The sequence below is a fragment of the Eptesicus fuscus genome, chromosome 19 (assembly GCF_027574615.1).
Source record: "Eptesicus fuscus isolate TK198812 chromosome 19, DD_ASM_mEF_20220401, whole genome shotgun sequence".
Taxonomy (NCBI): domain Eukaryota; kingdom Metazoa; phylum Chordata; class Mammalia; order Chiroptera; family Vespertilionidae; genus Eptesicus; species Eptesicus fuscus.
This window is the reverse complement of record NC_072491.1, coordinates 53,293,396-53,317,146: the sequence shown is the minus strand read 5'-3', so window position 1 is coordinate 53,317,146 and position 23,751 is coordinate 53,293,396. Positions and strand designations below refer to the sequence as shown.

The 23,751-nt window shown below is 47.7% G+C and overlaps 1 protein-coding gene and 1 long non-coding RNA gene across 6 annotated transcripts in view; one reads left to right on the top strand and one right to left on the bottom strand.

Moving 5' to 3' along the window:
• Positions 1 to 1,444: 1,444 nt before the first annotated feature.
• LOC114229246 (uncharacterized) lies at positions 1,445 to 2,397 on the bottom strand. Its single transcript, XR_003615331.2, has 2 exons — positions 2,073 to 2,397; positions 1,445 to 1,665 (listed from the first exon to the last, which is right to left on the bottom strand). It is a non-coding gene; the product is annotated as an uncharacterized LOC114229246 (long non-coding RNA).
• The window catches only part of LRRCC1 (leucine rich repeat and coiled-coil centrosomal protein 1), a 40,196-nt gene continuing 18,806 nt past the window's right edge, over positions 2,362 to 23,751 (top strand). For 2 of the 5 annotated variants that reach the window (XM_028137542.2, XM_054708308.1), the window contains exons 1-11: positions 2,362 to 2,591; positions 4,531 to 4,736; positions 5,062 to 5,127; positions 9,979 to 10,146; positions 12,939 to 13,114; positions 13,205 to 13,420; positions 19,901 to 20,097; positions 20,342 to 20,486; positions 21,345 to 21,493; positions 22,035 to 22,239; positions 23,445 to 23,584. In XM_028137542.2, coding sequence (XP_027993343.2) covers positions 2,503 to 2,591; positions 4,531 to 4,736; positions 5,062 to 5,127; positions 9,979 to 10,146; positions 12,939 to 13,114; positions 13,205 to 13,420; positions 19,901 to 20,097; positions 20,342 to 20,486; positions 21,345 to 21,493; positions 22,035 to 22,239; positions 23,445 to 23,584 — 1,757 coding nt within the window. In that variant the 5' untranslated portion in view covers positions 2,362 to 2,502. The remainder of the gene's footprint in view (positions 2,592 to 4,530; positions 4,737 to 5,061; positions 5,128 to 9,978; positions 10,147 to 12,938; positions 13,115 to 13,204; positions 13,421 to 19,900; positions 20,098 to 20,341; positions 20,487 to 21,344; positions 21,494 to 22,034; positions 22,240 to 23,444; positions 23,585 to 23,751) is intronic. The other 3 variants (XM_028137544.2, XM_008160377.3, XM_028137548.2) reach the window with 3 other exon arrangements.

The following is a 23,751-nucleotide window of genomic DNA, read 5'->3' as shown; positions in this document are numbered from 1 at the left end:
TTAATTATCATCATCTGAACTCAGGGCGTAGGCCAAGTCCCGCCCTGGGAACATGCTTCCCCAATGAGGCTGGACATGTTAATCAGTTCTGACTTCATAGCAGCCCAGGTGTCAGCAGGGGCGGGTCTAGATATGTAAATCCAGTAATGCTGGGGCCTAGTTAAGAATGCAAATAAGCTCCTTTGATCCTAAGTTTTGGTGTTACTTCCTGGATTTTGGGGATATAAAATAAACCTGCTGAGTGGCTCAGGGTCGTCGTCGTCATGCTGCCTCCATCAGAGAGGAAAGATGGCGTCCCACCCAGCCCCAGCTTCATGAATCTATTTTTGCGTCTTGTTTTCTTTATTTCTATTATTTCTCAATCCCTGGCCGCCTCCACTTAGAACCGGTTCGTTCATCTCTCTTTCCGTGCGGGACTCGGAAAAGGGAGATCCCCGCCATGTTTGGCCCCCGCCGCATCAGGCCCCCGCAGCATAGTAGTTACAGCCCTTTACCAGAAGATCCTGCGGGACATGTGCTCCGGCAGAGTATGAACCAAGAGCAAAACAAAAACATGTGTTCAGGACACAATACCCAACAAGGGAAAGGCCACCGGAGCTGCCAGGATGGCCAAGAAGGCAAGTCTCAGGACTCCGGCTCTGAAGCGGGGACAGAAATCAGCTTGGAGTCTTCCGAGAAAACGAGCAGAAGCATGCAAGATGTCTTGAGGTTTAACACGAGATGTCTTGGAACTAGGACTAGAAATTCAATGAATTCGATTGATTTTATAAAAAATCACAAGTAAGCCCAGAATCAAAAAGCCAGCAAAGAGTTTCTACCGCCACCTCTTGTTGAAAGAATCTAGAGACACATGACAAAGTATGGGGTTCTGGGGAACAGAGAATCGTGGCTGTAAGTTTTATATGATAGACTTAGATAAATCATAAATTAGCAACAGTTAAGCCTGTGAATATTTTCAGTATTAGATGAGAAACTTAGGCCTTTATTCGGTAAGTAATGAGGGACCATGTCAGGTTTTAGTTCAGTAGTGACAGATCCAGAGTTGAGCTATACCTTGGTCTCCATTTTTAAGTCTATTTTTTAAAATGTATTTTTATTAGTTCCAGAGAGGAAGGGAGAGGGAGAGACAGAAACATCAGTGATGAGAGAAAAGCATTGATTGATTGGTTGCCTCCTGCACACCTCCAGGCTGGTCTCCATTTTTCAATATCCCCATGACTCAGAGAGCAATCCTTGACCTTCTTCCGGCATTTTCTTCCTTCTGCAATGCCATGCATTGTCAGAGCTCCCCTAACCCGCTCAACTATCAGTAACTTCCTTTCAGGCTACCTCTGCACTACTCACAGCACCATGTGGGCTTCAATGCTCCTGAGCTCTTGCTAGTGTTCCCGGAATTTGAAAGCCAGATTCTTGAGTCTCAATGTCATAGAAATAAGCACTGAACTAAGTTGGTCAGTCGAGTTTATTGAAAAGAGCCCGCACACAGGGAGTTGAGCAGAAGAGAGCGAATCTCCCAGAAGGTTTTGTGGATGGATTATATAGGGGGCCTTGGGGTGGGTGTAGGGCTTGGGAATGAGGTCAGTTGTTCCACAATCATCATCTGGCTGTAGTTGATCCCAGAGTAGTCACAAGGTGTTTTCCCCGGTCAGTGGACCACCCAAGGGCCTGTAAAATAAAGTTTGCACAGCCCTACCAGTGTGCTCAGTGAGCCAGGTCACGGTTCCATTCCTGCTCAGGACACATGCCCAGGTTGCAGGCACAATCCCTGGTAGGGGTGTGCAGGAGGCAGCCGATCAATGATTCTCTCTCCTCATTGATATTTCTCTCTCTCCCTCTCTCTCTGAAATCAAGAAAAATAATTTTAAAAAGTAATAATGCTTGCACAAATATTCTAGTTACCATCTAGTGGACAAAAAACTATTTTTCAGAACATGATGTTAAGAAAGGATGTCATTGTTGTACATTCGTTCCTTTAAGGATGAGGTTAGGTTAATTTCAACAACGGTATTTTACCGAAACAACTGTAAGCTCTGGTCACCAGGGAATGAAGCGTCACCTCCGAAGGCGCTCACCTCGCACGGGTTTCCCACTCCGAACAGAGAAAGCTCCCGGGCGAGCACGGGCTCCCGACCCCTGCGGGGGGCAGGCCGGGCGCTGGGAGGCACCCAACGCCGACCAGCCAGGTGGGGACAGCCGGCGGGAGAAGGCTGTGGGCCTGCACAGACCCCGTGCCGGCCGGGCAAACACGGGACACCTGGGCGCCTCCTCGCACCGGAAGCTGCTCGCTTTACGGCAAGTGCCAGGCGAGTGCCAAGGCTGCCGTAAAAGGAAGCGAAGCCCCGGGCGCGGAGGCGCCGACTTCCGGCTTCGCCACTGGCCCGGCGGGAAAGTGCGCGGTCGGTTGGAGCAGCCCTGCCCCGCCCCGCGGGCCGCACTCCCGAGAGGCGTGTTCCGGGCGGGCGGACCCAGCGCCGGCGCCGGTTGAGACACCGCTCCGCGTCCATGGAGGCGCCGGGGCAGGCGGAGGTCGGGAACGAGGACGGCGACAGCACCTGTGGGGACCTGTGCTGCATGGACAAAGGCCTGCGGAGGTGAAGGGCGCTCCCGGGCCGGGCGGCGGTGGCGGGACCCGCCCCGAAACCACACGCTCCCCCCTCCCCGGACCCCCCTTAGCCTCGGGCGGCCGCCCCGCCCCTCCCCGCCGAGGGTCCCTGTCCCTCCGGGTTCTGCCCGTCCCTGCGCTGCCCCTTCTCTGACGCCGACGCCGCGGTCACCGCCCTGCACGGGCCCTGCCTCGGGCCTCCCGGTTCCAGTCCGCCCTGTGCAGAGCCCGCGACGCAGGCGTTCACGTGCTTCTTGCGAGCACTGAGCTAACCCTTTTGAGCCCCCATGCCCTCTGTCCTGCACCCCAAACTTGTGCGTGGAGCACCTGGCCCTTGTCCCGGCTACTGACTGCCCCCGCGCACCTCGCAGCCCTTCCTCTACCTTTTCCCGTTCCCCACCGACGCGGGCGCACCCGGCGGAGCGACCGCAGGTGCCGCCTCCGCTCCTTTGGGCGTTGGCGCGGGCTGTCCTTGGCGGCCCTTCCTCTGTGTGAGCCTGGCTGCTCCCAGTTACAGCATCTTGTCTGGACCCTGGTCTGGAATTTGCCAGATGTTTTTCAAAGGAATATTTATATTTAATAGTAGCTGCCATTTACTGAATGCCATCGCTGTGTGCATGTGACATATATTGTCACTGATCCTCACAACAGTTCTGCAAGGTGGTAATTTTGCATGTGACAAATCTGAGACCAGAGGCTGTACATAACTTTCCCAGCCTCGCAGCTGGTGAGCAAATAAGTTCAAATTCAAACCCATTTCCGTCTAATTTCACTCTGCTTTTTCTACTGTGCCACATGACCTACACACTTTTAATTTCCAGAAGCAGAGATGTTTTGGAAAATAAATGATTGATATTAAGAACACATGTTAATAGTATAAGGTCTGGACTAAGGAATAGCTCAGTAAATGACAGAGGCGAGGTAACTGGGAAATATTTGGAACAGTCAGACCTGTAGAGGCTGCTAGTTTGACATTGAGAAGAGCTGCATCCCTTTCTGTGGAGGGACACAGAACATGGAGCCAGTGCCATGCCCTTGCCGCCCCCCTCTGAACTGTGTGCATGCGATGGTATTCCTGGGTCCCGGGAGGGCTGTTTCAGAGGGGCTCCGGTTTCAAGGGCACAAACTGAGAGAACGAAGAGATGAGTTCCATTTAGCGCAGGTGCATTCCAGAGTCGACAGGCAGGACAGGCACTTTTTCAATAGAAATGGCAGTGCCCGCGGTTCCTTTTGAAACGGGCTGCCTGCTGGGCTAAGCAGCCATTATGGACAGTGAGGGAAGCAGTACACTGCAGAGCCAGGTCTGGATTTATACCAGCTCAGTTAGGTAACAACTACAAGAACTGGGACAAGTTATTTAATTTCTGTAAATGTCAGTTTCCTCAGATCCCTGCGGTTTAGTATTGTAAGAGTTGAATGAGATGAGGAATCTGAGGCTGTTAACTCATGGAACAGCAAAAAGGAGTAGAGTGCAGTTTTGCGCTGGGGTATAGGGACCCCAGGGCCTTTGCATTGGTGCCTTCCCTGTGTGCTCATCACTTCATGTTGAGAAGCTAGACATGCCCAGGGTCACCTGCCTCTCCTTAGTGGGTTTCCTGATTATATAAATGGCCCAAAATACTGGTTCATGATAGGAATCGCTATACCTTGTGAGACATTTCAGGGCTACTACAAATAGGGAGGATTTCATTATAGAACTAGAGGCCTGATGCACAAAATTTGTGCAAGGGGCTCAGCCCTTGTAGCCCTGGCTTAGTCCGGAAGGTAGTCCAGCTGTCTGGTCTAGTTAGCATATTACACTTTCTTATTATAGATGAGTAGAGCTCACAGTTATATATATGCTGTTGGGTTAATTTTAATTATTTGGTTATGATTTCAAAATCTATTTTTTTTTACCTGTGTTTAACGGTACATATTTTCTTTCATAGCATATCAGAGTTATCCTTAGATTCAACCCTCCATGCCATCAATCTGCATTGTAACAACATCTCGAAGATCGAAGCCATTGACCATGTCTGGAATTTACAACATTTAGATTTGTCATCTAATCAAATAAGTCAAATCGAAGGGCTAAGCACACTGACAAAACTACGCACTTTAAATTTGTCCTGCAATTTGATCACAAAGATAGAAGGTGTGTAAGTGATTTTCATGTAATACTTTGAATAAGGAAGATGACTTAAGTCCATTTTTTTTTCTTCCTAGAAGAATGGGTAAATAGTAAACTTTTGAAAACTGACCCTAAAATTTATTATATAAAATATTTTCTCCTAGAAAAGTTATTAGCCTTTTTCAAGTATTTTATAAAATACCAACAAAATTAATTTCACTGTTATTTAATTCAACTGTAGATTTGCTTCAAAACAGTCTGAAATAGTATTGCAGTACTATATAGTTTTAGTATATTGATTATTGAATCCTGTAAAAGCTTTATTTTATTTTATTTTATTTTATTTTAGGACTTGAAGCACTAATTAATCTGACTAGACTGAATTTATCCTATAACCACATAAATGATTTAAGTGGTAAGTAGATGTGCTTAATCTATATATATAAAAGCCTAAGCTGTTATAACCAGTTGACCAGTTGCTATGACGTGCACTGACCACCAGGGGGCAGACACTCATTGTAGGAGCTCCCCCTGGTGGTCAATGCGCTCCCACAGTCAACCTCCTATGACCGGCCCCAATCGGCCCCCATCAGGGCCGGCTGGCCAACCTCCTGCGGTCCTTCCCCCCCAGCCAGCCGGCCCCAACAGGCCCCAATCGGGACTGGGTGATGGGCAAGACAGCCCCGGTCACCAGACAGGCCGAGGAACCCCACCTGTGCACGAATTTGTGCACCAGGCCTCTAGTTTTACTATAATGCTCAATATTTGCCATGTGTGGTGAGTTAGAATGAGCTCAGAATGTCAAAAGGCTGAATAATACAATTTTTGATAAAAAATCTCATCTAGAGAATGTGTTGGTACCAAAGCTACCGCTGAATGAAAAATTGGGATTAAAACTTGGGTGGTCCAGAACAGGACAAACTTGGATAGGAAGGACCTCCTTTGGGGGAAATGGTATTTTAATCTTAGATAATTAATGAATATACTATTCTAGAGAGAAAGAATTCCAATAGAACTTCTTACAGTGATAAAAATATTCTATGTTTGTGCTGCCTGGCATGGCACCCAGTGTCCCAGGTGAGCATTTGAAATGTGCCTAGTGCACTGAGGAACTGGATTTGTCATTTTATTTACTTTCAGTCAAATTTAAGTTTAAATTCCAAAGCCACCTGAGGCCGTCCTACCAGATTGGACAGTATGAGTGTATAGCATCCCAAAGGCCATGACATATTGAAAATCAAATACGTGTTTTTTCTCTTTTACTTCAGTATGTCTAAAAAGGTAAAAAATTACCTAGTTTTTAACTGATTAAACTGGTACACTGATAAAGTGAAAAAGTTTCATAATTATTCATCAAGTTATTGCTTAACTAGATCATCTAATTATCTTCATAAACTCAATTGATATTTGAAACAGCCTTATTCATTTGTTTTCTCCCCTACTAGAAAAATACTACCCTACGCCAGGTGTTTAGTATACAAAAAAAGAAATGATCTTGTCACTACCCTTAAGCTGAAGTAGCAGCAGTGTTTTAAATTTTCCCCCCAAAGGTGTGAAAGTATTAGGATTGATTATTGGCTGTAGGTCTGTCACTGCTGTGCGCTTTTGAGCAAAGTCTGCTACTTTTTGGATGAAATTTCCTTATCTGAAAAATATGAATCTTAGTTAAGATAATAATTTACTTACTCAACAAATATTTATTAAAGAGCACCTGTGGACAGATAGAGTTCTTTTTTTAATGTTTTTTATTGATTTTTAGAGAAGAAGGGAGAAGGATAGAGAGATGGAAACATCAATGAGACATCCATCGACTGCCTCCTGCATACCCCCCCTATTGGGGATCAAGGCCACAATCAGGGCATGTGCCCTGACCAGGAGGAATTGAACCGTGACCTCCTGGTTCATGGGTTGACCCTCAACCACTGAGTCATACCAGCCAGGCTGGACAGATAAAGTTCTTGTAGGGAACGATTGTGGAGCATCTAGGACTTACTTATGTTGTTGGTAGAATTCAAAGTAGTATAAGGACTTTGAAAAACAGTTTGAAGGTTTCTTAGAAGGTTACATGTACATTTATATGCAATCCCACTCTAGGCATTTACTGCAGAGAAATGAAAATATGTTTAACCAGAGACCTGTACATGAGTGTTTGTATGTTTATATAGCTTTTCATGTAATCAGGTTTCTATGATTATCTGTAATCTCTAAAAACTGGAAACCACCCACTTACCTGTCACCTGGTAAACAGATAAATTGTGATATAGCCACACGAAGAAATAAAAAGGAATGAGCTATTGATACATGCTGCAACATGGATGAATCTAAAAAGAATTGTGCTAAGTGAAAGCATTCACAAAAGGCTATGCTGTATGAATCTAATATGTGCCATTCTAACAAAGGCAAAGTTATAGGGGCAGAAATCAGATCATCAGTTGCCAGGGCTTGAACACGGGGAGAGAAAATTGCCTACATAGGGACACACTGATTGGGGTAGTGGGAATAAATGTTCTATATCTTAGTCATGGTTAAAAAACTATATGTTGGTCAAAGCACATGGGACTCCACACCTAAGAAGTGTGAATTTTAGTGACTGAGAGAAGGAATATGAAGAAAATGTAGTAGGCAACCCTGGAAGTTCTAATAGCTAATTCTTAGAATGATGTATATTATTCAGAAACACCTTGCTAGAGAGCAGAACGCAGCAGTGTGTGTGCTAGAGCATGCGGCACGCTAGGGCTCAAGTGAGCATGTTGGACCTCGGAGCGGAGGAAGGAAGTGTGGCTGGGTTTGTGTGCAGAAGAGAGATGAGCAAGTAGGAAAAGGGTGATGTTTGCATGTTGTCATAGGTACAACGGGGGCCATTGGAGGGCTTTAAGCAAGTGACGTAGTGCATGTGTTAAAAAGGATCACTTGGGCTGAATGAGGAGCATGGGTATTAGGACGGGAGTGGGAGTCAGTGGGAAGCTGCTCTAGGTGTCCAGAGGAGAGGGTGAGACCTGGACTGGGTGGAGACGGGAGATGGCTGAATGTATTTTACAGATGGAGGTATAGGACTTGCTGATGGGTACAATGAGGGAATGGAGGAGAAAGAAATCCATGATGAACATGAGTTTTCTCTGCAGTAACAGGCACATGATGGCATTGCTTCCTGATGTGGGATGATGGGGGAGGAGCAGGATTGAGATGAGTGAGACGTGTGTGTGCACGTATTCGGGTTAGAGCTGAGATCTGGCACGTTGGTGGTGTTTGTAATCATGAAATTGCGAAAGGTCCTGGAGAGCCTGTGGATGGAGGAGGGGACAACCAGTGATGAGTCTGCTTGTGTACCTCGATGGGACTGCAGCCATGACACTGCGGGAGTGCGGGAGGTCCTGGAGAGCCTGTGGATGGAGGAGGGACACTAGGGGACAGCCAGAGATGTGGAGCAGGACCTGACAGTGCAGCCGCATCTCGGAATGGCCCCTCCAAGAGAAGGGAGGCTGGGGCATGGTCCACTGACAAGCTCCCTTCTCCAGGACTGAGGGGAGCCCTGCAGGCACACTGTTGGGCTGCACCTTTGCTCAGCAAGCTCCACTCGGAAGCACGTTCTGAGACAGGAAGGAGAAACAGCCAGTTGCACCGTTTCATAGCACCAATATTTACAGTAGCTAAGATTTGGAAGCAGCCCAGGTTTCCATCAGATGAATGGATAAAAAAGCTGTGGTACACGTGCCCCTTAGTCCGGGTGACGCCGTGCCCCTGGGTTCGGCCGAGACCAAACCAGAGGGAGTCGGACCTCCATTACCACCATTTGTCCTCCATCCAGAGCTGAGGGGTCAGTGCTGACATGTACACATAAGGAACTACTGGACATCGAAATTGGGTCTCAAAAGAAATGTTGGTCCAGGGGGAAGCTCGCTACAGATTGATTCATTTGCCTGTCAGCATAAATATTATTGCTCGTCTCACATTCAGTTCTTATTAGTATATATCTAGTGACATATGATCTCGTTCATCTAGAGGAAATGATGAACAACATAGACTGAGGAACAAGAACAGAACCAGAAGCAAGGAGGCATCGATCGGACTATCGGGCCTCAGAGGGAGGATAGGGGAGGGTAGGGGGAGGGTGGGGGGAGGGGGAGAGATCAACCAAAGGACCTGTATGCATGCATATAAGCCTATCCAACGGTTAAGTTCAACAAGGGATTGGGGCATGCGTGGGGAGAGCGGTGGGATGGGAATGGGGGGATGAGGACAAATATGTGACACCTTAATCAATAAAGAAATTTAAAAAAAAAAAAAAAAAAAAAAGCTGTGGTACATTTATACCGTGGAATACTGCCTATACTAATAAAAGAGAAATATGTAAATTGACTGTACCTTCGCAATGCCCACCAGCCAATCAGGAGGGAATGTGCAAATTAGCAGGACAAAGATGGAGGCGGTGCCTGCTCTGACGGGGAGGGCAGGGGGCGGAGGGAGCTACAGAAGCAGCGCTCTGGCAGGAGCAAAGCGAAGACTGCAGACTCCAGCCAGAGTCAACGAGAAGCCTGCAGACTTCAGGCCGGAGTCAGCAAAGACTCCGGCCAGAGCAAAGGCGGAAGATGGCGGCCAGAGCGAAGGCCTGGGTCCCGGGTGCTGGAGGAAAACCGGTGTCGGCAGCCAGGTGAGGGAAGGCCTATTGCATGAATCTTTGTGCAATAGGCCTCTAGTGTGGCCATAAAAAAGGATCTCTTAACTTTTGGACCTGGAGAGCATAATGCTAAGCGAAATAAGCCAGTCAGAAAAAGACAAATACATATGTGGAATCTAATTAACAAAATGAACAAATGAGCAAACTAGTAAAACAGCAAGCGCTCCAGGGGTACCTGAGTAGAGCACACGAGGCTGTCCTGGTGGGGTTCCTGGCTTACAACACCCCAGATAAGCTGGGGCTACAGGTATTACCAGCGACTAAATCAAATGCTGTTTGTATTTTATGCGCAAACCAACAATGGAAGTGTACTCAGTGTTTGCTTATCAGGAAGGAGCCTGGAGCCTTGCTTGTTCCATAAGTTCCTGCATGGCCTGGGAGTCCCAGGAGTTTTGTTTGAATGTGACTCATACCAGGGGCCTCTGTTCTCAAAACAAGCGGACTTGACTGACCCTCTCCACAAGGTGCAGCTTCACAGCGAGGCCTCGCGTGCCCTGCGCCTTCGCCTCGAAGTAGAACCCACGTAAAGTGTTCCGTGAGCTGTTGGGGAAATTACTGCTGTGGTATCAGCAGGGTTTTTTCATCTTGCAGGTTTGATGCTCCTTCATGGAATCAAACATAAGCTTAGATACATCGACCTGCACAGCAACTGCATAGACAGCATCCATCACCTACTCCAGTGCATGGTGGGCTTGCACTTCCTGACCAACCTGGTTTTGGAGAAGGATGGCGAGGATAACCCTGTCTGTCGGGTGCCAGGTAGGACCCACTAATTCACCATGCTTTGTAACAGTGTTCATAGCAGCTGGTGCTTAGAACCTGCTTTTATTTGTCTTAAACTTTTCAGCTTTTTATTATGTATTTGGAAAAACGTAATTGCAAAATAAAATATTTTTTACACAAACTAAGTTGTTATTAAAAGAAGAAGAACATGGTGAATAGATTAGTGACTCTATTAAACAGTTTTATTTTATTTTTTTTAATGAATCTTTATTGTTCAGATTACAATTGTTTCTCCTTTTTCCCCACATATCTCCCCACCACCCAGTTCCTACCCCCCCCTCTTCCCTTACCTCCCCCCCCGCTGTCCTTATCCATAGGTGTATGATTTTTGTCCAGTCTCTTCCCATACTCCCCACACAGACACCCCTTTCCCCCTGAGAATTATCAATCCACTCCCATTCTATGCCTGATTCTATTAAGTTCACCAGTTTATTCTGTTCCTCAGATTTTTAATTCACTTGACTTTTAGATTCACTTGTTGATAGATATGTATTTGTTGTTCATAATTTTTATCTTTCTTCTTCTTTTTCCTCTTTTTAAATAATACCTTTCAGCATTTCATATAATGCTGGTTTGGTGGTGATGAACTCCTTTAGCTTTTTCTTATCTGTGAAGGTCTTTATCTGCCCTTCAATTCTGAATGATAGCTTTGCTGGGTAGAGTAGTCTTGGTTGTAGGTTCCTGCTATTCATCACTTTGAATATTTCTTGCCACTCCCGTCTGGCCTGCATGGTTTCTGTTGAGAAATTAGCTGATAATCGTATGGGAGCTCCCTTGTAGGTAACGAACTGTTTTTCTCTTGCTGCTTGTAAGATTCTCTCTTTGTCTTTTGCTCTTGGCATTTTAATTATGATGTGCCTTGGTGTGGTCCTCTTTGGATTCCTTTTGTTTGGGGTTCTGTGCGCTTCCTGGACTTGTAAGTCTATTTCTTTCATCAGGTGGGGGAAGTTTTCGTTCATTATTTCTTCAAATAGGTTTTCAGCATCTTGCTCTCTCTCTTCTTCTGGTACCCCCATAATTCTGATGTTGGTTCGCTTGAAGTTGTCCCAGAGGCTTCTTACACTATCTTCAACTTTCTGAATTCTCTTCTCTTCATGCTTCTCTGGAGGAGTGTCCTTGGCCTCTTTGTATTCCAAATCTTTGAGTTGATTCTTGCAATCCTCTAGTCTGCTTTTGGGTCTCTGTATAATATTTTTTATCTCAGTCAGTGTATGTTTAATTTCTAGTTGGTCCTCATTGAATTTATCGGCCTTTTCAGGAAGAGTGTCCTTGGCCTCTTTGTATTCCAAATCTTTGAGTTGATTCTTGCAATCCTCTAGTCTGCTTTTGGGTCTCTGTATAATATTTTTTATCTCAGTCAGTGTATGTTTAATTTCTAGTTGGTCCTCATTGAATTTATCGGCTTTTTCCATGAAATTCTTGAAAAACCTTATAACCGTGGTTTTGAACTCTATGTCCAGTCGCTTGTTCTCCTCCATTTCTTTGGTTTGTGATCTGTTTCCTTGCCTTCTCATATTCTCTGCTTCCCTAAGTTGGTAGGGTAGTTTTGTGTACTAGGTGTCCTATTGGTTCAACGGGTCAGCCTCCCAGTTACTTGAGGTGGACACTCTTGGTGTACCCTTGTGTACTGTGTGTCCCCCAGCAGGAGCTACAGCAAGGGCTAGTTTTCTCCTCCTTTGCTTGGGCGGTTTTGGAGCAGTCTGACTGGAGCTGCAGTTGGTTAAGCTGCTCCAGAACAGGCCATTTATATGCAAAAGCCGCTGTGTGGAGCCGGGGCGGGTTTGTAGAATGTGCGGGGCGGGGCCTCAGGGCTGGGCGGGGTCTCAGGGCGTCACTAGGCTGGGGCGTGGCCAACGGCAATGGCTGCTGTCATCCGCCTCTGCCTTTCCACGTTTCCAAGTCCCTGCGCCCCACGCTCCAGCGCAGTAAACAATGATTGCTGGGCGCACCACTGCAAAAAAGTCACTCTCACTTTCCGACCTGATGGCCGAGAGTCCAGCTTCTCCCCGTAGGTGCCTGGGTCCCCCGAGTGTCCCCAGAAACTGGATTTCAGAGTGATCGGGAGCTTGTCTCCCTGCGGGTTGAAGAAAAGCCGCGCACCCAGCCGCCCGCCGCTGGCCCGATTCGAGTGCCTCCGTACCTCAGCTTTTCAGCGATTGTGCTTCTTTCTCTTCTTAGTTGTAAATCTTCCACTCAGCCAGCTTTCCCGTGGTTCTGGGTGGTAGACGTTTTTGTCTTTTAGTTGTATTTTTGAAATTGTTGTGTGAGGCAGCAGATTAGTTGTTTAACTATGCCGCCATCTTGTTTCCTCTCCTATTAAACAGTTTTATATTTGACTAGAGGCCCAGTGCACGAAATTCGTGCATGCGGGGAGGTCTCTCAGCCTGGCCTGCACCCTCTCACAATCCAGGACTGCTGGCCTGTTGCCTGATCGCCCCTAACCACTTGCCTGCATGATTGCCCCTACCTGCCTCTGCCTGCCTGCCTGCCTGATCACCACTAATCACTTGCCTGCCTGCCTGATCCCCCCTAACCACCTCTGCCTCGGCCCATGCTGCCGCAACTTCATCTGGAAGGACATCCAGAAGGTCGTCCTTATGCTTATATTATTATAGATAAGTGTCTCAGAATTAAATTATCATTGTGATGTATTCTTGGAGTGTAACTCTAGGCAGCCGTAGGTACATCTGGTAGCTGACAAATTTATTTGATTCTCCAAGTAATTAACCTCTTTAATGCATGAGTTTTCATTTTGAATATATCTCCAGGGTACCAAGCAGTTATGCTGCAGACCCTGCCACAGCTTCGAATCCTGGACTGTAAGAACATATTTGGTGAGCCGGTGGACCTGTCACAGATTAACTCCTCGAGTCTGCAGTGCTTTGAAGGTCTTTTGGATAATTTGGTTTCATCTGATTCTCCCCTAAATATCAGTGAAGACGAGGTATGGTATTGGGTTTTCCCTCATATAAAGATGCCTTCAGCTTGTCCTTAATCAGCGCACATGCTGAGGGTCTGGTGGTGTCTGTCCTAGATCGCTGACGGGATGCCACCGGTGGTGACGGCCCCCACGGGTGATGACATGGCCCCCCTGGACCCGTTTGCAAGTACACCGACTGACCCTGGGCTGCCATCTTTCATGTCCGTGTGCCCGCCTTCTGAGCCAGAGAAGGTTAATCATGATAGCGATTTTCAGAATGAGATGAAACTTCAGAAATTAGATGATCAGTTTTTACAGCTTCTCAATGAAGTAACTATTTTTGCTATTTTTCTAAGTCCTGTGTTTGTTGAAGAAATAGTAGTTCAAAAAATGTAAAGTAAAATTGGTACAAGCGGACATCAGAAACACTGGACTGCATCTGTGCATGTGTCTGTGTGTCTGTCTGTCAAGTCTTGTCTTTTCCAGAAGTGGGATTGTTACAGTCCCCGCGGCGGGAATGGTGAGGGACTTTCCCCTCCTTTTCCTCGTCCTCTGGACCTTCCTAATGTGGTTCTGTTGTGCTTCTCCTTATCCCGCCCACGCACATATTATTTCAGACTCCTCGCACCTGTGGTGAACGGGGGTTGGGAGTCACCTGACCTCTTCTGTCATCTCTTCAGTTGTTTGATGGTCCAAACCACTTCTGGACCCCACAGCTGAACCCCAGTTCGTCCATAGACTTCCTCCTTGGACTCTACAGTAGACTTTCCCCCAATGAATCTCTCCTTCCCTGAGTTACTCACTCGGTTTTGCCCCTTACACCGGTGTTCAGGGTGAGCTACAGGCCTGGGCTCGCTGCTGTCGGGGTCCCGGCCTCACCCAGCGGTCTTGTCCTGACCTGCAGAGGTGCCGCCTTCACCCCCTCCCCTCTCAGGACACAGCGCGGCTGTTAAATCAAATGTCAGTTTGACCTCAAAATTTGTAATTTCAATATTTAATTATTTTCTGAAGCTGGAGTGGGGGTGGGAAGCAGAGAACGCTTATGGGGTGTTTACGGTTCGGTGGGGTTTTAATAATCCTGAACTGTTGTCATAGCTGTGGTACCAGCACTGCCTTTGGTGCGGGGAGAGAGCGAAGGCGGCTGCCGGATTCCTCGTGCCAGAGTGCGGACTGAGTGCCTTGGGGCCGCGGAGGAGATGGGGGTAGTGGGCTGCAGCGCTGCACTGGCGTGCTTTGACCTTGTTGACATACTTCTGGGCCTCCGTCTGCTCGGGTTTCATGCCCATCTCTTCTCATGGCTGACTTTTGGACCAGCGTCAGAACTTAGATTTCAGCTGAACTTAAACATGAGTGCACTTGGCAGCTTCTCTTGCCCTCGCATGTCTTTCTCATGATGACCCAGTCCAGAAGGTAGGGTCACGCTCACCGTGTTCCCCAGAGGGAAACCGGGAGTCCTGAGAGTCCTCTTAGGGAAGCCGTGGAGCCTCATGCCTGATGACCTTGAAATCAGTGTGTGCATGACTGTCCCTCCTTGGTTTTCACTGCTGTCGTGGTCCACTGTATGAATATACCAGCGCTTACTTATCATGGTCCTCCTGAGGTTCTGCCAGATTATCTCCGGGTCTGTGACCGTTGCTGTGTAAGTCTGTGTGAACTTGGGTCTTCACTTCCTTTCCGTGAACAGCTGGAAGCGGAATGTCTGGAGTGGGGCTGGGTGTGTGCTCACTTACACAGGACACTGCCAGAGCCTTCTGGGTGCCAGTGCATGCAGTCCCGCCAGCGGCCTGTGCCGCTGCTGCTGCCTCCCCCCAGTCCCGCCCCCCGGACTCCCCCCCCCCCCCTCGCACTGTGCCGTTAGCACTGACCTCATTGCAGCCACAGTGCGCACCGTGCTTTCATTTGCATGCCACTAATGATCGTCAGAGTTGAGCACTTTTTATGGGCTTATTGAGTAGTCAAATCTTTTGTGAAGTGTGCGTTCAAACTTTTTGCCCGTATTTTTATTGAGTTGCTAGTTTATTACTGGGTTATAAGAATTCATTTGAGTCTCCCTGTGATGGGGCAGTGCAGCTCTAGCCACGCTGTCTGTTTGGGAAGGGAGAGAAAGCAGTAGCTGGCATCCCCGGCGGCCTCTCCTCTCCAGGTGAGCGTGCTGGAGAGGCAGGAAGCGCTCCCTGGGGCCAGCCACACACACACACACACACACACACAAGAATTCATTCTATATCCTGAATTCTAATGTCAGATATTGGTCATGTATTTGTCAAGTATTTGTGGATATTTTCTCTCAAATTGTGGATTGCATATCATTTATTTTGGTGAAGTCTAATTTATCATTTTTTCTTGGATGGTTATTGCATTTGGTGCATTTTAAAATTCTTAGGTATCCCCAAGTCCCGAAGACATTGTCCTGTGTTACTCTCTGAAAAGCTGAGGTCTGTGTCCGGGTGGGAGGCAGTCGGAGTCCGTGCCTCTCTGTGAGTGGGCAGTTTTCCCAGCACCACTGTGGGAAAGGCTGTTCTTTTTGTCACTGGGTGGTTTTGATGCACCCAAGGGTCACAGGTTCAATTTCCAGTCAAGGACAAGTACCTGAGTCACAGGTTCCATACTATCCTGGTAGGGGCATGTGCAGGAGGCAACCGATTTTTGTGTCTCACTCACATCATCTCTCTCTCTCTCTCTCTCTCTCTCTCTCTCTCTCCTCTCTCCCTCTCTCCCTCTCTCCCTCTCTCCTTCTCTCCTTCTCTCCCTCTCTCTCCCCCTCCCTTCCACTCTCTAAAAATCAATGGAAAAAATATCTTCGGATGAGGATTAACCAAGCAAAAATAAATACATAATATAAAAAATTATATGACCTTATAAATTATAGAATCTGTTTCTGGTGTTTCTTTGTTCTATTTTTTTTTTAATCTTATGCCAAAACCATACCGTCTTGATTTTTGTTTCATAATAATTTTATAAGTCTGATAATGTAAGTCTTACAATTCTTTCTTTTTATTCCCCAAAATTATGTTGGGTATTCTAGGTTCCTTGCATTTCTTTAAGCTTTAGAATCAGCTTGTCTGTTTCTGAAAAATGATATCTTAATATTGAGTCGTAAATCTTTGAGTGTATCTCTATTATTTAGATCCGTTTCATTGTTTGCAGCAGTAGTTTTCAACATACAAGTTTTACACATCTTGTATTAAGTTTTGTTTTATAATTGTTCGTAAACTGAACAGTTTTTGTAGTTTTGTGTCCCACTTTGTTGCTGCTTGCACATGAAAGTGTAGTTGTTTTTTGTGCACATGACTTGTGTCCTGCCACCTTGCTGGATGTGTGTCTTAGTCTAGTCCTTGTTCTGTGTCTTGCTGATGATTTTCTACACAGTCATATACAGACTTCTTCCCTCTTCCCTATCTCTGTGCTGCTCCTTTTGCTTTGTTGCAACGGCTGAGGTCTCCAGTGCAGTGCTGAACGACGTGGTGAGGTGGGCGCCTTCCTGGTCCAGAGCATTCTCTTTGTGGCCGTGAAGTGTGATGCTAGTGGTGCATTGTTCATAAATGTCCTTTATCAGATAGTTTACTTCTGTTCTGCATTTTCTGATGGTGTTGAATTTTTTTTTCATCAAATGTTTTTGCATCTATTGAAATAATCATGATTTTTACTCTTTATTACTATAATAGGATGAACTACATTGATTAGTGTTTGGATAATAAACATTGCATTCTTGATATACTAGAATGCCTCATTTAATCTATATCATAAAAGGCCTGTGGTTATGACGCTGTAATGGCAGAACGACCAAACAACTGACCCTCCCCCCCTGGGGGCACCGGCAGCAGCGTTAGCAGAGCGAGTGTCCCCAGAGCATCGCCGGGCACCGGCAGCGTCTGCAGAGTGTGCTAGGCATCATGGGGCGTAGCGTCCGCAGAGCGTGTAATGCGTTGCAGGGCAGCGGACATGGCTCTGATGGCAGGCTAGGCCTAAGCGATCCTACATGCGCACGATTTAATCATGCACTGGGCCTCTAGTCGTGATATATTATCTCATATTTATTCCTGGATTCAGTTTGCTGCTATTTTATAAGGGTTTTGATGTCTTTGCTCATGAGGGATATTGGTTTATACTTTCACTAGAGGACCAGTGCATAAAATTTGTGCACTGTGGGGGGGGGGGGTGTCCCTCAGCCCAGCCTGCACCCTCTCCAACCTGAGACCCCTTGGGGGATGTCTGACTGCTGGTTTAGGCCTGACCCCAGGCAGTCGGACATCCCTCTCACAATCCAGGACTGCTGGCTCCCACCCGCTCGCCTGCCTGCCTGCCTGCCTGCCTGATTGCCACTAACCGCTTCTGTCTGCCAGTCTGATCACCCCCTAACTACTCCCCTGCCAGCCTAATCGATGCCTAACTACTCCCCTGCCAGCCTGATTGCCCCCAATTGCCCTCCCCTGCCAGCCAGTAACCCCCAACTGCCCTCCCCTGCTGGCCCGGTTGCCCCCAACTGCCCTCCCCTGCTGGCCTGATTTTGGACATGTTCTAACTTAATCATTCAAAGCAGTAAATATTCCTTTAAAGACTGCGGTAGCCACATTCGACAAGTGTCTCATTTACTTCTATTTTTCTCAGAGAGACATTTGGGCAGTTTCCATCTAGATTCCCTGGCCCAGCACGCCTGTCTCGGTGGCTGTCATCTGGGCCTCGAGCAGGGTGTGTGTCTGCAGCTGGGGCGTCAGGCTGGGAGCTGCAGGGCACTTCCAGGGGATTCCTGGCTTTCTCACTGGTTTTCGGTTCTGTCGGTTGCATGTGAGATGTTAAAACGTCCAACTATGACTTGGACTTGCCTGCTTCCCTTCAACTTTCTTAATATTTACTCTTGGTTTTCAGCACTTCAGCCGCATTGTGCTTAAGGAAGGGTTTCTTCATGTCTGTCTTGCTGACGGTTTGTTACTCTGAGCATTTTAAATCCAATGTATGGGAACTTGTGGGCATTATTTCTTCAACTCTTTCTCTGTCCCATTCTCTCTCCTCTCTTTATTCAGAGTCCACATGATCATTGCTGTTGTCCCACAGTTTCCTGAGACTGGACCTCTTACTAACTTTACTCCTTGGTATTCTTCATACTGAATAATTTCCACTGTGCCATCTTCAAGGTCACTTATTCTTTCTTTCGCCACCTCATTCTTCTGTGAAGCCCAGCCAGGGGATTTTTACTTTAGAAGTACTTTTCCTCTTTGTAAAAATAATTTCTGTTTCTCTGCTGAGCTTTTTTCTCTCTATTCATGACGAGGATACTTTTTAGGCCACTGAGCACAATCAGTTCTCTCTCCACTGCCTGTCTGTTCTCCTGGGAGTAGTGAGGCTGGCTGCTGCTCCCAGGTGGGTGCTGCTGGGTTCATTCTGGATATTGTGATGCTACGCTGTGGAGACTCGATGCCCCTAGTAGCCTCCAGGGTCCCTGTTTTTGACTTGAACTGTGTCACTTTGTCTCTCGGGTGCTTACTGTTGTCCTTCACTTGCCATCTCTGCGCTGTCCTCTGATTGTGTAGACCCCAAAGCCTGACGTTTTCACCTGAGTTTTGGACTTCTGCACAGCACTCACTGGGAAACATCCTCACCCCTGCACAGCTCTCGCTGGGAAACATCCTCACCCCTGCACAGCGCTCACTGGGAAACATCCTCACCCCTGCACAGTGTTCACTGGGAAACATCCTCACCCCTGCACAGCGCTCGCTGGGAAACATCCTCACCCCTGCACAGCGCTCACTGGGAAACATCCTCACCCCTGCACAGCGCTCACTAGGAAACATCCTCATCCCTGCACAGCGCTCACTGGGAAACATCCTCACCCCTGCACAGTGTTCACTGGGAAACATCCTCACCCCTGCACAGCACTCACTGGGCCACGTCCTCACCCCTGCACAGCGCTCGCTAGGAAACATCCTCACCCCTGCACAGTGTTCACTGGGCCACGTCCTTGCCCCTGCACAGTGTTCACTGGGCCACGTCCTCGCCCCTGCACAGCACTCCCTGGGCCACGTCCTCACCCCTGCACAGTGTTCACTGGGCCACGTCCTCGCCCCTGCACAGTGTTCACTGGCCACATCCTCGCCCCTGCACAGCGCTCCCTGGGCCACGTCCTCGCCCCTGCACAGTGTTCACTGGCCACATCCTCGCCCCTGCACAGCGCTCCCTGGGCCACGTCCTCGCCCCTGCACAGTGTTCACTGGCCACATCCTCGCCCCTGCACAGCGCTCCCTGGGCCACGTCCTCGCCCCTGCACAGTGTTCACTGGCCACATCCTCGCCCCTGCACAGCGCTCCCTGGGCCACGTCCTCGCCCCTGCACAGTGTTCACTGGTCACATCCTCGCCCCTGCACAGCGCTCCCTGGGCCACGTCCTCGCCCCTGCACAGCGCTCCCTGGGCCACATCCTCACCCCTGCACAGCTCTCACTGGGCCACGTCCTTGCCCCTGCACAGTGTTCACTGGCCACGTCCTCAGGTTAAAACCACAGAGGCAGAAGCACCACGTCTAGTTATTTTCCCACGTGCCAACGACTCTAGAACAAGCCTGTATTTGTTCATTTCTCAGGGCCTACAAGTAGGTTTTGTTCGTTGTTTTGTTTTTGTTTTTCCCAGAGTTTATAATTGTTACCTTGAGAGTCCACCATAGGAGCTTACTTGTCCACACCAGAAGCTGATTCCCCATGTTTAATTCCCAGCTTTCTGGCTTTATAAACCCTTGATCTTGTAAGAGCCCGTCGTAGTTTAGGAGATTTCAAATTTTAGTCTTTTATACTGAATCAAGCTTTGTTTGTTTTTTATTCTAGACTTCTAGTTCTTTAATAGATAATGTTCCCGAGAAAGACCTGATGCTGAAAAGAGATATGGATATAACTTCTGAAAGTGACTATGGAAACAGAAAAGAATGCAATAGAAAAATTCCTCGAAGATCAAAAATCCCGTATTATTCCAAAGCAATTCAGACTATTAAGCACTACAACAAAAACAACAGCCCTTCCATAAGGTACTTGTTTCCGATTCAGAAATTCAGATGAGGCCCACACAAGTTACTACTGCGCTTCCGCCTTAAAGCTCTCTACTTTCCTAACAGCAGCCACAGGGCTCTCAGCCTTGCCACTCAGACTTGCTCTGTGCCTCCGTGTACATTTATACAGAACCACCCTTTCTCTGGGATAGAGTGTCCTTCACTTGTGAAAAATATAAACACTGCACATTCTTTGGGTTATTTTCTGTTCCATTCTTTGCAGTTACAGTCGTAAAATGAAGCAGCCTTTCTTTAAAGACTTATATGTATGTTCCTCTCTGGCAAACTGTAGCCAACTGGAAGAGGTTGAGGAGCCGAGAACTGAGCTGATGAAAGTGAACATCAGTTGCCCAGAGGACACCTACCGGGTAGGGAAAAAGACTTAGGAGAAATGCATGCAAATGACCTTGGTTTTAAAATACAGGGAGTCTCAGAAAAATAGCGCATGTTTTTATTGGAGTGATGGAGATTAGTTTATTTTTCCTTCCTGGTTTCCAGATGTTGTATGATGTTACTATTTGTGTAATTTTTGAAGGAAGGGCAATTACACACTTACTTAAATCAGATTCCAGTGAGACCCTGTGTTAAGTTTCCTGTGGAGAAGAAGGCCTGTCTAAATGTTCATTCCTAACTTCTGGCTCTCAGGCACTCGCGTGTCCAAGCAAATCTGGGGCTTCGCAGGGAAGTCTGCCTCAGACACCCCACAGGCGTGCTAATTCCGGGTTTTCAGGGACTTTCCCGAAACCCAGTTAGGGGCCTGTGGATCCCAGATTAAGAGGCATTTAAGAATTTTAAAATTCTTAAGTATTTGCCAGAATCATTCTCATGTTGTTAAGAATTTTTGGTGGACTGATTTATTTATAGCTTTATTAACTTGGCCTTATTTTACTTGTGAAGTTCTGGTCTTGATTGTGATGTCACTGTTCTTCCAATAATATAATTGCTTTTTAAACTGTTTCATACCTATTGGTTTCCTCCTCTTATTTTCAAGTATAGAAGCTTTACTGTTGAGAAAAATAATAGTAATTGTCATGACAGTGATGGCAGCTAACCTTTCCTGAGTGGTCAGTAAGTGCCTAGCACGGTCTGTACGCTTCACTTCCGTTGATTTGTTTAACCCTCCCCACAGCCCTCTGAATGAGATGCTGCTATTTCCATATTGTAAATGAGGAAATTGAGGCAAGATAACTTTTCCAAGTTCACACAACACTATTATTTCCTTTCAGATACTTGTCGAGCAGCTAGACCAGGAGAGAGAGAAGAGGTGGAAAGCTGAACAAGCTGAAAAGAAGCTCATGGATTACATTGATGAACTGCATAAACATGCAAACGAAAAGAAGGACATCCACAGCCTGGCTCTGCTCACCACAGACAGGTAAGGGCTCGTCCCAGCCTGGAGCGTGAACTCGCAGGGGGAACACCTCCATTTCAGCTAGCTGAGGTGAGATCAGAGCCGGGCGTGTTGTGGCTAAAGCTGCAGTGCTTCCGCAGCTTGTTCAGAACAAAGCATGCAGGCCCTGTTTATTCGGGCTCAGCCAGAGGGCTCAGGTAGATCCATGCACCTTCCGAGTGAGGACCAGCAAGAGCTCCTGGAAGGCACAGCTGTACGCCTCCGTCCTGCTGGCGGGAGGGCCACACCCAGCACAGCGCCTGAAACAGATAGTTCAGCAAAGTTTGCTGTTGAATGAAGTTCACATACGACGACGTTCCGCTCATCCAGGAAGAATGCTGTGCCTTTTGGCACAGTGTTAGCTTCAGGGGTGGGAGAGGGGCATGGACTGTGATTTTCCGCCTTTTTTTAATCTAGTGAGAGTTTGAAACATACTGCAAATCTCCCTCTCCACTGTGACCTTTGATGTTGACTACAGATTTTGTCTTTTTAAATGAGTAATATATGCATCCGATTTCTGTTTTAGGTTAAAGGAGATTATTTTTAAAGAGAGAAATTCCAAAGTGCAACTCGAAGTTATGGTTCACAAACTTCAAAACGAAATTAAGAAACTAACTATTGAATTAATTAAAGCGAGAGATCAGCAGGAGGATCACATCCGGCACCTGAGAGCCCTGGAGCGAGCTCTGGAGAAGATGGAGCGGCAGAAAGGGCAGCAGCAGGCAGCACAGGTATTTCTGTCCTGCCTGGCCCTGGCTCTGGCGGAAACAGCTCTGCTGTCCAGTGGACTCGGAGGTGCTAGTGTGTGCAGATTTACTGCCATGCGAGTTAGCTGTGGAGCTGCTGAATGAAGGCTCCTGCACTCACAGCTGTCGGAAGACTTGGTAGACGTGTTGCAGGTTGCAAGGCTTGTGTTCCCAGAGCCAAGATGTAAGGCTCTTTGGGGCATCTGAAGGTTTTTTTTTAATTGAATTTATTGGGGTGACATCCTCTCTAATAAAAGAGTAATATGCACATTGACCATCACTCCAACACAGAAGATGGCTGCCCCATGTGGTCAAAGATCTTGCGCCCATGTGGACACAAGATGGCCAGCAGGAGAGGGCAGTTGGGAGGGACCAGGCCTGCAAGGGAGGGCAGTTGGGAGGGACCAGGCCTGCAAGGGAGGGCAGTTGGGGGCAATCAAGCCTGCAGGGGAGGGCAGTTAGGGGTGATCAGGCCAGCAGAGGAGGGAAGTTGTGGGCAAACAGGCTGGCAGGGGAGCAGTTAGACATCAATCAGGCTGGCAGCTGAGTGGTTAGGGGGTGATCAGGCTGGCAGGCAGAAGCGGTTAGGGGCAATCAGGAAGGCAGGCAGGCGAGCAGTTGGGAGCCAGCAGTCCTGGATTGTGAGAGGGATGTCCGTCTGCCCGTTTAGGCCCGATCCCAACTGGATTGGGTCTAAACGAGCAGTCGGACATCCCTCGAGGGGTCCCATATTGGAGAGGGTGCAGGCTGGGCTGAGGGACACCTGCCCCTCCCCCCATGCACGAATTTCGTGCACCAGGCCTCTAGTTGATTAATTAAATTCTATAGGTTCAAGTGTTCAGTTCTGTAAAACATCATCTGTATGTTTTTCTCTTAATCCCTTAGCCTATTTCCCCCAGGCCTGCAACCCCACTCCTCTGACAGCCGTGCCAGTCTGTTCTCTGTCTCTGTGTGTCTTTTCCTCTTTGGTCTCTCACTTTCACACGTTCTGATCTGGATGAGGTGAGCAGCAGACAAACGAGGGCTGCTGCTGCCAGGGCTGTCTCTGATGTGACCACAGCATCATCCCCTAGGACATTTTGAAAGTCAGTTTGGGCACGAGGTTCTGTTTTGAAGGCACTTTTCCTTGGGGAACTGGCAAGGGAAGCAGGGGGTTGTTGTCCTAAGTCCTATAATTGCGTTTTCCCCAGATGCGGCTTATCGAAGAGGTGGAGCTCAAAGCGGCAGCTGCCGACCGAGAAATTAACTTGCTTCGAACTTCCCTTCAGCAAGAAAAGGATCAGGTGCAGCAGCTTCATGACCTCCTTGCACTGAAGGAGCAAGAGCACAGGTAAACGCCGCTGGCGTGGCTCAGAGGTTGAGCATCGACCTATGAACCAGGAGGTCACAGTTCAGTTCTCAGTCAGGGCACGTGCTCAGGTTGCGGGCTCGATCCCCAGTGTGTACAGGAGGCAGCCAATCAATGATTCTTTTTCATCATTAATGTTCCTATCACTC